The sequence below is a fragment of the Coffea arabica genome, chromosome 8e (genome assembly GCF_036785885.1).
Source record: "Coffea arabica cultivar ET-39 chromosome 8e, Coffea Arabica ET-39 HiFi, whole genome shotgun sequence".
Classification (NCBI taxonomy): domain Eukaryota; kingdom Viridiplantae; phylum Streptophyta; class Magnoliopsida; order Gentianales; family Rubiaceae; genus Coffea; species Coffea arabica.
In genome coordinates, this window is record NC_092324.1 from 3,231,227 (window position 1) to 3,242,447 (window position 11,221).

The 11,221-nt window shown below is 37.5% G+C and overlaps 2 protein-coding genes across 6 annotated transcripts; one reads left to right on the forward strand and one right to left on the reverse strand.

Annotated features, from left to right (window-relative positions):
- Nucleotides 1-201: 201 nt before the first annotated feature.
- Nucleotides 202-1,688, forward strand: LOC113703363 (transcription factor MYB53-like). The gene is made up of 2 exons (XM_027224706.2): nt 202-455; nt 551-1,688. The coding sequence occupies exons 1-2, from the start codon at nt 202-204 to the stop codon at nt 1,278-1,280; spliced, it is 984 nt and encodes a 327-aa protein (XP_027080507.1). The 3' UTR covers nt 1,281-1,688.
- LOC113703365 (inositol-tetrakisphosphate 1-kinase 1-like) lies at nt 1,125-10,954 on the reverse strand. 5 transcript variants are annotated; one of them, XM_072061755.1, is made up of 6 exons: nt 9,414-10,954; nt 7,527-7,603; nt 7,298-7,440; nt 3,894-6,744; nt 2,340-2,447; nt 1,125-1,258 (listed from the first exon to the last, which is right to left on the reverse strand). In XM_072061755.1, the coding sequence occupies exon 1, from the start codon at nt 10,633-10,635 to the stop codon at nt 9,526-9,528; it is 1,110 nt and encodes a 369-aa protein (XP_071917856.1). In that variant the 5' UTR covers nt 10,636-10,954; the 3' UTR covers nt 1,125-1,258; nt 2,340-2,447; nt 3,894-6,744; nt 7,298-7,440; nt 7,527-7,603; nt 9,414-9,525. The 5 variants fall into 5 exon arrangements, with proteins under 5 accessions (XP_071917856.1, XP_071917855.1, XP_071917852.1 ...); XM_072061754.1 differs by lacking the exons at nt 1,125-1,258; nt 2,340-2,447 and having other exon boundaries at nt 3,367-4,014; nt 4,782-4,814; nt 6,625-6,744; XM_072061751.1 differs by lacking the exons at nt 1,125-1,258; nt 2,340-2,447 and having other exon boundaries at nt 3,367-4,014; nt 6,625-6,744.
- Nucleotides 10,955-11,221: the final 267 nt, after the last annotated feature.

Genomic DNA, 11,221 nt, shown 5'->3' on the forward strand with positions numbered 1-11,221 from the left:
CAACATTTAAAATAATCGAGTAAAGATTTTGACCTTCTCATGAGAAAAATGTCTTCCACTTAATCATTAAAAAAAAAAATCATGTTCTCTCTCTTTAAATCTTCATATGTACAACTATGAGCTGTCCCGGTTTACCTATACATTCAGTCAATATATCTCCTATTCTTCTTTGCTTTTGTCTCTGTCTTTCATCCTCGCAGCATGGTGAGGCCTCCAGAAAAAGGTGTAAAGAAAGGGCCATGGTCGATTGAGGAAGACCAAAGGTTGGTTGAATATATTGAAAAGCATGGCCAGGGGAACTGGCAGGCTCTTCCCAAGCAAGCGGGCTTGAATAGGTGCGGCAAGAGTTGCAGGCTAAGATGGACAAATTATCTGAGGCCTGGTATTAAGAGAGGAGGCTTCTCGGCTGAAGAAGAATCAGCTATCATAGCCCTCCATAAGCAACTGGGAAACAAGTAATTTATCTTCTTTCACTTTCTGTCATTTTATTTTTATCAATGATGAAAAACTTCTGCACTCAACCTTCGTCTTATTTAACATGTGGTTTTAGGTGGTCAAGAATTGCAGCTCACCTTCCTAGACGAACTGACAACGAAATCAAGAATTTTTGGAACACGCATTTGAAGAAGAAGCTGCTAAGGAGTGGCATTGACCCGACAACTCACAAGCCAATTCCTGATTTTAGTCTTCTTAATCTTTCTCAGGCTCAGCTCTTATCAGTTTCTGATCTGCACAATTTCATCAATCCTTTGGATGCTGCTCTTAACTTACAGGCAAATGCTAATGACTTGATCAAGTTCCAACTCCTCAAAAACATGATGCAAGCTATAAATCCAAATCCTCTTCCATATATTCAGGGAAACACCAACTTGGCAGATCTTATCCAACTTAACCGGCTTTTCGACGGCACAAACACCGACTTCACCGTTGACCCCTTACAAGCACAGTCCATGAATACAAGTTTCTGCAATATTTCTCCACTACTCAATCAACAACAGACTTCCACTTCACATTCTTTGCCATGCTTAGATGGTCAAATCACTCCAGGTCCCATTCTTGGTGACGGCTTTAATGTCTCCAGCAACATGTATAACTCGGAATATTCTCTCCCGTCATTAGTTTCAGCGACACCTGAGAGTTCCATCATCAACCCGTTTGAAAGCTTCAAACACAGTTCTATACCCGCAGAAGCACCTGAGCAGTCCAATGTCTTCGATGATTGGAATAGTCTCGTGAACGATGAAGCCAGCAGTTCGTTCTGGAAAGACGTTTTAGGATGAGATTTCTACCCACTTCTCAAACTAAAGGTTTCAGTATATAAACATTCCACTAGGTAGTAGTAGAAATTATGCATGTCAGATAAAGTTTTCTCCTGTTTCCATTTTGCTGTTGGAAACCCTGTCGGGAGCAGAACCACCGGGCAGGGTGGTCGAGAATCATTCCACTTTTTACTTTAGCTCAGAGGAACCAAAATCTTGTCAAAATCCTACATATTTATGGAGTCATCTCCAAATTGAAGCAGTATCATGCCACCATGCATGATTATGATCGTCTTTGGCACCTTTAGGTGGGTCTGCCATGTACAAATATAGCTGACTACTTCGTGTATATCATTGTTCATTAATAATATAAATTGGTCTATCAAAATCTTGTTCCTTATAGAAAGTGTTTAATACAGTGTTCATCTTCTTTCAGGGCAGTCTTGAAACTTCAGGAATAGTTAAGCATGAAAGCATCTGTAGTCACTGATTATAAGATAAATTTTCCTTGTGTATTGATTTTGAGGGTAGGAAAAATCTTCATCACTTCATTGACTTCCTTAAGAAACAAGATCTTAGTCATAGATAAGATTTGTTAAAACGTTATCTACGTGAGACAAGACAGGCATCCAAGTTTAAGCATTAATCATCTTCTTTTTTTTTCCCTCAAGTTGTAGTGGGGCTGTTTGTAGAATCTCTTCTTGTTAATTATATACTGGGCCATGCCTCTTTTTGAGTGTCCAAGTGCCATTTCTGTTTTGGTGCAGTTCTACTTAGCATTGTTTGCCCAATTTTCTTGGAAAAAACACACAAGTGGAGTAGTGCAGGTCTGGTGCAGCATCATATAATAATAATCAACCAAACTAGATGGAGGAAAGCTAAACAACTCTGCCAGAAAGACTCTTAAAATTATCAAAGAGATGCAGGGAGACATCGACTACTTCATATCAGTCTTCTTAACTCATCTTCTGGCGCCTAGTAAACTCACTAGCTGTGATGTTGTTGTATACCTTTGTAGATAGCAATAAGATGAAACTCAGGTTGGAAAAAAGAATGAGGATGACAATTAGGTGTTATTACCATGTAATATATCCAGGCATTTATGACCATTCTCTAGAATTCTAGGGCCTAAGATGTCCTCATTCCTACTCATTTGTGAGCTGCTCCGGCACAATTCACTTTGTCCTCCTGGCAGATAAGAAGAATTCGTAAAGGAGAAAAAGAAAATTAATCAAAAGAAGAAACTTTCCCGTGGACATATTTTTTTATATTCAAATAAAGTTCTCAATTACAAAATTTCATAATGTATTTAGGAATCATTAAATAGTGATGAATATGAATCAATAGAATTAAAAAAAGAAACAAATCTAGAATATGACATTCTGAAAACATTATTTACTTTTTCTCAATAGATTTCAAGTTACGCGCAAGGGCCTTTGGATATCAGAAAATTAAAGGAACTGTAATGATCGTAAGGGAGTTTAAATGCACTATGATTCAAGTCAGATGTTTGTTACCTATTAGGTAAGATTACTTTCGTGCTATTTAAGCCACTAACTACACAAGGCCACATATTTTAACAGCCAAGGCTCGAATCATTTTGTGGTTTGTATATGACTTACCTAACTAACGCTAAATTTAGGCCTCTGAGTAACTCATATGACTAGTACTGCTAACTGTTAAGCCTTAATTAAATCCCTAGGGTCCAAGCCTCTAGCAGTCTCTGCTTTAGTATACAGTATAAACCTATTCTAACCCCTAAGGCTGCATACTGACCAAATTGCAGCCTGGTCCTATCATACATTATTGAATATTGATCTCTATCTATTAAGCAAAGGTTGGCAAGTATACTTACCTAGTGATCGACTTAGCAACAGAGCACTTGGCATATCCCTAGAAGAAAAAATCAGTGCAGCAGCTTAAAAGGTCAAATAAATTGTACAATTGCAACTGTGCCATGCAATCCGAATATGGTAAATTGGATACTGCAATTTGCTTGTGTTACAGGGTCCTAGTTGACAATACCAATAACATCCATTTACTCAGAGTTCTATCTAAGGTTAGGCATAGATTTAGGGATACTTCAAATCATGGAACTGCAAGGAAGTCAACAAAGGTAATTAATTAACTCACACTGTTACTATTCAATAATCATAGGAAGCAGATGACAAGGTAGGATAAGACATGCTTGCTTTGCTAACTTTCGTTGTGGTCCTGCTAAAATTTGTCTTTGAAATATCAAAACGTTTCTTGTAGATGAAACTCCTAGTCACACATTTATGGAACCTTTCTAATAAAGCTGTCTACTTTACATTCATGACAAACTTCCAAGCATGGAAATGCATGGAAGAAAATTAAAGTAAAACTTGAACTTTCAAAACTATGATGTATTTCTTGCTCTGACATTCAGTACCAATTTCGACTGTCCAAAAACCAGTTGGATGATTTGAAAACTCACACTTGACTGTTGCATGCGCCTTGAATGCTGAACAAAAAACTCAACATTGATATTCTGCTACAGTAAGCTCATTAACATTCTGCTCAGGCATACTTACATATTTACATACTCTGCAATGCTTGTCATACAAAAATAATCAAAACTTTATCTGAAGATTTACAACATTTAGCAGTCACCTGAATTTCTGAGGAAGTTTCTGAACTACAATTCCAGAAAGCGTATCATTGACAACCAACAGAATCCTCCACCCAGGAAGAAGCAACAGTCATTGCTCAACAGTTAAAGATGCTGCAATTCCTGCCATTACAAATAGAGACACCTGATATCATACACTAGTATATCTTGAACAGAATCAAAACAAAACCAAAGAAAGTTAAGCTTGCATTGTACTATCAACCAAATATACACTCCACCATGATTTGCTTCCAGAGAGTGAATGAATCTATTTATCATTAAATAATTATGTACATGAACTGTTCACTGCAGATACATTCCTGAAAATTTTGTTTGTTGGAGCAGAAGTAGAAAAATCTTCTTTGTAGGTTAACCCTTCGATTGCTGTATTTTTTCAACTGTTGTTCAAGCGCCCCAATAACAAGCTCTTAGTTTGATATTTAAACATAATCAATCCATGTAAACTTTATTAACTTTCGAAACGTCAATAGTCGTAGCTGTGATTACAAAAAAATACATCTCATGTATTTCATTTCAGAGTCTTTGATTACCGAATTAATATATATATCTAACTATCAAACCTTTAAAAACTTCTGAATATCCATCATGTGCAAGTTATTTGCTAGCATCACACACACAAGCATGAGAGAGAGAGAGAGAGAGAGAGAGGGAGAAAGTGAGAGGACTGAGGAGGAAGTATGACAAAAGTTTTTCTGCCTTGTACTATTTCTGCTAAATAGGTAAATAATAGAAACCAATATACAATGCACTCGACCTAGAACAATGGAAGGAGCAGTTGGGCAGAATCAGAATCACTTGAGAGAGAGAGAGAGAGAGAGATAAGGGAGGAAGGAGGATAAGATGACATCAAAGATCTTTCTGTAACATACTGCAATCAACCAATGTAGCATCTGCAAAACCACCTATAAACAGAAAATCGACAAACTATAAACAGCAGTTAGAAGGATAACAGAGAAAAGGAAGGTGGTGCTAATTGTGCTTGACTCAATAGCAGAAGTTTTCATAGAATGTCATCTCATAAGCCAACATTGATACATGCATTTTCCAGATTACACTATAAACTGCATAAAGCAAAAGTTTGAAGGAAACAAAAGCAAAACCATTAATGACAAAAGTGAATGACACAAATGCACAAAAAAGAATTGGCAAGCGTGTACATTCTTAAATGGTGAACTCAACTTCTTTAACCACCCTTAGAAAATGAGCACCTCTCACTTAGACCATGAAACAGGTTCTTCGAACCCACTAATTTGAAAGAACAATCCTTTGTGATTCTATAACAGTATCTATTATCTTTAATGGGCAGGTTCGCATTATGCTTAAATAATTAATCCCTTCTGGGGAATAAAAAATTAATCCCTTCTGGAATGCAAAAAGAGCAAGTGAGGTTGCAAAAACTAGGAGGAAAAGCCAAGTCAAGAACTTCGCTCCAGAGTCTCTCAACATGAATTCTCTTTCTAACAAACCAAAAATGATTTCTGGCATCTACTTTGAAAGCATTTTGCGTCTCTATAGACAATAATGTTCCCAAAAACAGAGAGTTCTCTTCTGTTTACATATTTCCACATCAAGATGTCCTTTCTAAATCCATCCCACCTTCAGCATATTCACCCATTCCATTCTCACTCTCTGGTCTTACCGTCATCGCAAATATCCCATGCTAAAGATGAGTACCAATTTATCCAAAACAGACAAAAATATGTCCAAAAGTGCTCTACCACTGGCTTTTGCTGAAGAGTAAGTATGGAGATTAAATTTCTTGGACTCTTTCCAATTATACTGCTTTAACTTGTTCCTATCTCACACATAAATTGAGAGTACTACCTGTTGTATCCAAAATTAGGTCCTCTTAACTTTCTAGAAACTTCATCTATCATTAGTATTATCATTTAAAAACTTGCACAATTAAGACCAGTTCATTTAACACCACCATAGTTTACAGCAATCCATGTGCCACTTAATTTTTTCTTAAGAAACAGTAAACTATACCTCAATGTTTCATGCATTTGCCAGGCTAAAACAGTTCCTTTTCAAACAAATAATGTTCACCTAGTAACATCTAATTCTTGCTAAATTATCTCCCAGATTTCAAGCTCTAGTATGTCTTTGTCATCTGGATGCATTTAACTTTGCAGAAAACAAAAGAATAAATAAACTGATTAGGACTTTCTTCATCCAAACTTAAACCTCAATTTGCATTTAAGAACTTGTAAAGAAACTACTGCTAAAAAAGTATCTTGTATGCTCATCTTGGTTAGCAAGTCCATATACATATGTTCTTCATCTTTACTAGTCATTGCTCATCATCCAGAATGATACAGGAATACTTCTGCGCTTTATATGTAGCACTTACTAGCATGCTTTATTCTGAGGGCATAGTTAAAACATTCATCATGCATAATTATTATTGTTCCTTTACCAAATCTCATGACGTTTCTCTTTTGTTTCAACAGAAAAAAGAAATATGTAAAACAGAGAAGAAGCATGACAAAAATTGCATTGACATTACAGGAACATTCTATCCACTAGGGAGAACTACTGAGTACTTGAAAGAGATACAAAACCATATACTTTAAATATTTAGAGTAATAATGGTTCCCTCTCATTTTGGGAAACAAAGTAAACAAAAAACCTGAAATTCTATGGGAAACTTAAAGATGCTGAAATAGTTGAGAGGAGAGTATATAGGTGTTGCTAAAAAAGTTCACTCACCAGAAAATGTAAATAGAGATAGCAAATTCCCATCCCGAACTCTTTTCCTTCACAATTCCTGATAACCCATTAGCATCCTGAGATTTTCATTGTAATTCCCAGTAATAATTGCTGCACCACCTAGCAAATAGCAATCAAATTTCAAACTGATATCATTAAATGAATCTATGCTTGTATTTGATTGTGAATAATATGACAGATTCAAGAAACTTACAATGGCAATTATGAATTAAAATGTCAGAAAATTTTTGACATTTCATAAACTATAGCCTAGAGCACATGCTCCACGACAAGCTGCTCTATTAGGAGTTATTAGTAAAACCGGCAAAAAGGAATAATCTTAAGTCACTTTACTTTGATCACGTTAGGAAACATTCTTATCAACAGCCAAGACAAGTAAATGGAGCCACTTGTCTTAAGGTACATCAATACTCAATAGCAGCTTCTTCAGTAATCATGTCTACCATATGGAACAACTGATACAAATGCATGAATTCTCTACAATCTTATTAAAAATGCATTGGATGATAATGCAAGTTTAAAGAAGACTACGCTTTGCATAGCATGCTGAAACCTTCCATCCACATAGTGACATCCCAGATAAGAAAAGAAAGAAAGCAAACATGGATAATACATGTTTAAGATTGCAGAGGAAGGGGGGACTGAATCACACCTTATTCTTTACTCGCAATCAGCCATCCTAGACAGCGTCAATACAGGTGTTTTGTATCTATTTTTAAATATCTCACAATGAGAAACCATAAATCTGGAGCTGCTTCTTCTCATTGATGCTCCCAAAAGTTTGGGTCATAAAATCTGTATTCGGTCACCAAGGATGCAAATCAGTGCAAACAATTGCAGATGAATGCATTGGAAATGAGCCTTTAATGAAATAAGGATACCTGAGAGACATACTAGCTTGAAAAGCCAGTAGTTGACAGCCAAATCTCCAAAAATACCAAATGACGAGACTTTTAAACTGCACGGTCAAACGAATGACACTAGGTAACTATTTGAATTTGACAAAAAACCACCTCTACATCACATACACGATACGGATAACAATCAAATATATATACACCTTTAACCAGACAAAAGTGCTGGCATTGAGATGATGCAAAAAGCTCTTCAAGACTGAGTCACAGAAAAACCATGACCAATAAAAAGTAATTCACATAGCATCTAAAAAATCAAAGATATGAGCAGTAACTGACTATGGAAGCTTGTAGAGAGAAACTGTGTTAAAGAAAATTTGATCAAGAAAAGTATGCATCAAAAGAAAATTTGATAAATTTGGTAACACGTGGAAAAGTAAGAAACAAGCATCCAAGATAAATTTTTCTCTGTGATCGGTTACTAATTAAAAGGATTTTCCCCTACATATTTCTATACATTTTTGGCATTGGTTAAGCCTTTGAATAGAATACTCACTTTCAGTACGATCACAGATGGGAGGAAGCACAGAAGTCAAATTCAAAACTACCTCAACCTTCCACAACCCAGACTAGCTTCATAATGCTTATATTTGGCAATACAGCTTCTTTGTTGAGATAAAAGTTTATAAAGCACTCCCATCTGAAGAGCCTTGCTACTACACTTGGACCCTTCAATAACTTAACAAAGTCACCTTGTCGACATCTCATTTGCACCTTGCTGCACCTGAGAACTAGTTTTATAAGGCATTCACCTTTGGCAACTATTGCATCATGGAAAACCCTTAGTTGATGATCAGGTTCTGGGTATGTAATATTGAATAACTGGACTTTGCTAATCTTAATGAACCCTCCTGATTCATCTTGAGATGCTTGTTACAAGGATCCCATTTCACTACCTTTGACAAATGCTAGTGATAGATGCAACAAGAGAAAACAGACAAAAATGCTGGTTTTAAGTATCACAGATATGCATACTAGAAATGGAGACAACAAATTCATTAACATCCAACATACAGATTCCAAAACCGACCCCTGGAAAAAAACAAGTCAATATTACATATATTATCCAACAATGTAACCACAAACAACAAGAGAATAAGCCCTCTAACCAACATCCTGCTTCCGGAAAGCAGCCTGGTCAAACTGGGTATCCAAATGAATCCTTTGAACCACTGCAGATGCTTTCAGAAGCAACTAAATTCACAGTAATGTCAAGTTTGTGGGTCTCCATCGAGCCCAAAAAGGTAAATCAAATAAAACCCAAGAAATTTGCTATCCTTCAAGAACAGTTTCCTGAAAGAAGCATGCTACATCTGACATAGCAATTTAGCATAGATTAGAACTGCATGCAACAACAAAATAAGCCCTGCACCTCAGATCAGGCATCTGGAGAGCAGCCTATTCAAATTGGAATCTCTAAGTCATTTAGTTACATCTACATACTTCGGACACGATTCAAACCGGAATCTTCTCATCTACAAACACCATTATCAGATATGACATAAGCTGCCCATAATCAAACTGAAGTTTATGATTGTCAGTACTGTCACTTGTGGTAAGAAATACAGTGCAAAAGTAGATACTATAATCATAGTTGTAAACAAAAGACTCTAACAAGAACTTTTTTGACATAGCAAAATGATTTACGTGACCAAATGGCTAAACTCATTAAATCATGTTACCAAAGGAGTTTGCTTACATTTGCGATTTTTTGATAACTATAACCTCCCTAAACATTTCAGCCTATTCAACAGCACCTATCTATGCAATGTACATGATCAACAAGGTACACCATTTAATGTCTGTTAGCAATCTAAAACAAAGCAAGAACCTAGTTATTCACCGCTACACTACCTATCTGCCTTCTGAAGCTCTCTATGTCAAATCTGGAGAAATTTCCACCATCATTCTGCAATTACCCACCTCCTTTTTCTTCCCTCCAGATAAATCACGAAATTGCTGCAACTCAGACTTGAAGGGAATGTTCCTTTTCTTCCCGCTTAAGAGGAGAAGCCGGGATCATGCCCTCATCCTCCCCAAAACGATGATGACCGCAAATGGTATTCCTCGTGCCAATTTCACAGGTAGCCAACTTTGTAGCATCAAAATCCTTATCATCATTGGTCAAAAGTTTCCAGAAAAAATCCACTAAGACAGTCTCATAATTGGGCATCTTAGCATAACCAGGAAAGTAATTAATGTCAACAACAAGATACCTATTTCCAACTTTGGCGTCCCTAATAACATCAAAATTGAATAAATGCAGCTTAGTTGCCCTCCTCAAACCCTTGGCTATCTCATTTATCAAGCTCATTGGGGGCAACTCTGCACTCTCCAAATGCATCAGTTTATAATATTTGTCAGGATTTATCTCATGAGCACCTACGTTAGATACCTGACAGAATGATAAGGACCCCTCCAAGCTCCTCAAATTCTCCTCACTGATGTCAGGCAGAGACTTCCTCTTCACACACTTCACATACTCGCCAACCACGTAGACCTTGAAAATCACCCCACCATGATTTACAAACTCCTGCAACACAATCGGTGGCTTGAGCTTATTCAGCCCGTCATTGTTATAAACCAAAAGCATCTTATGCGATTTCGCGCTGCCATCGGCAACTAACGGCTTGGCAATGACAGGAAATTTCAGACCCTCCTTTTCCACATTCACCTCCGAGACCGAACCAAAATCATAAATCACAGTCTGCTTTGGAATCCCGAACGAAGCCGTCTCCGCCCCTGCTATTTTAGACGGGTCCATTTCGAGCTCCGCCACCACCTGGAGCATCGAAATCCGGTTATGGAGCCGCTCAATTGCCTCCGGCTGGTCAATAATCAAAGCGCTAGGGCTGTTCTCCTCAAACTCCTTCAATTGCCGCTTCCAATCATCACTATACAACTTATGGAGCACGCAATCAAACGGTCCTTGATCTACCAGTTGCCGTTGGAGGTCGATTTGTACCAAATCGATGCCTCTTTCGCACGCGAGTTGCACAAGCGAGCCTTGTATGAAGCTCGCTTGCTTCTTCGGCGCCAACGCATAGCCGACCGCGAACCTTTTCGGCTCCTCCATTGTCCAAATTTCGCGAGAATCAAGAAATGCAGAGGAATTTAATCTTCGATTGGGGAAATCGATGGCTTCAACAGGATTGCCGCATTGCAAAAAAATGCAACAAAACCCCAAATAGCTCAGCACCAATTTCAACCGAAGAAAATGCTAGGGTTTTTGAAATGAAGGAATCTTTCGTGGAAATTGAGGTTAAAGAAAAAAAATTGAAATGTACATGTAGATATAAGCATGTGTGTATATAGATATATATATATATATATAGGTTCTGTAGAAAGAATAGGAAAGCAGCAAAAAATAAGACCGAGAAAGGCGAGATAGAAAAAAAGTGAGTGAAGTAGGGTATTTATAGGATAAGGGTAGGGAGGGGTCGGCAGGGATTTGATATCTTCACTCGACTGTGCTGTTCAAGTTGACGTGGACGCGCTCCATAAACGCGATTAAACGGGGCGTGACTGTGCGGTATCAGGTAAGCCGAGGGTGATGGATATGGACGGTGAGGATAGGGAGGTCTATTAAGAATGATGGAGGTGAGAATTGTTTGGGATTTGGTGAGCTAGTGGTAGTAGTAGCCATTTTGACTATGGTCTGG

Coding starts and splice junctions, on each gene's coding strand:
- LOC113703365 (XM_072061755.1), bottom strand. CDS start 10,635: ATGGAGGAGCCGAAAAGGTTCGCGGTCGGCTATGCGTTGGCGCCGAAG.
- LOC113703363 (XM_027224706.2), top strand. CDS start 202: ATGGTGAGGCCTCCAGAAAAAGGTGTAAAGAAAGGGCCATGGTCGATT. Junction 456..550: donor CATAAGCAACTGGGAAACAA/GTAATTTATCTT, acceptor ATGTGGTTTTAG/GTGGTCAAGAATTGCAGCTC.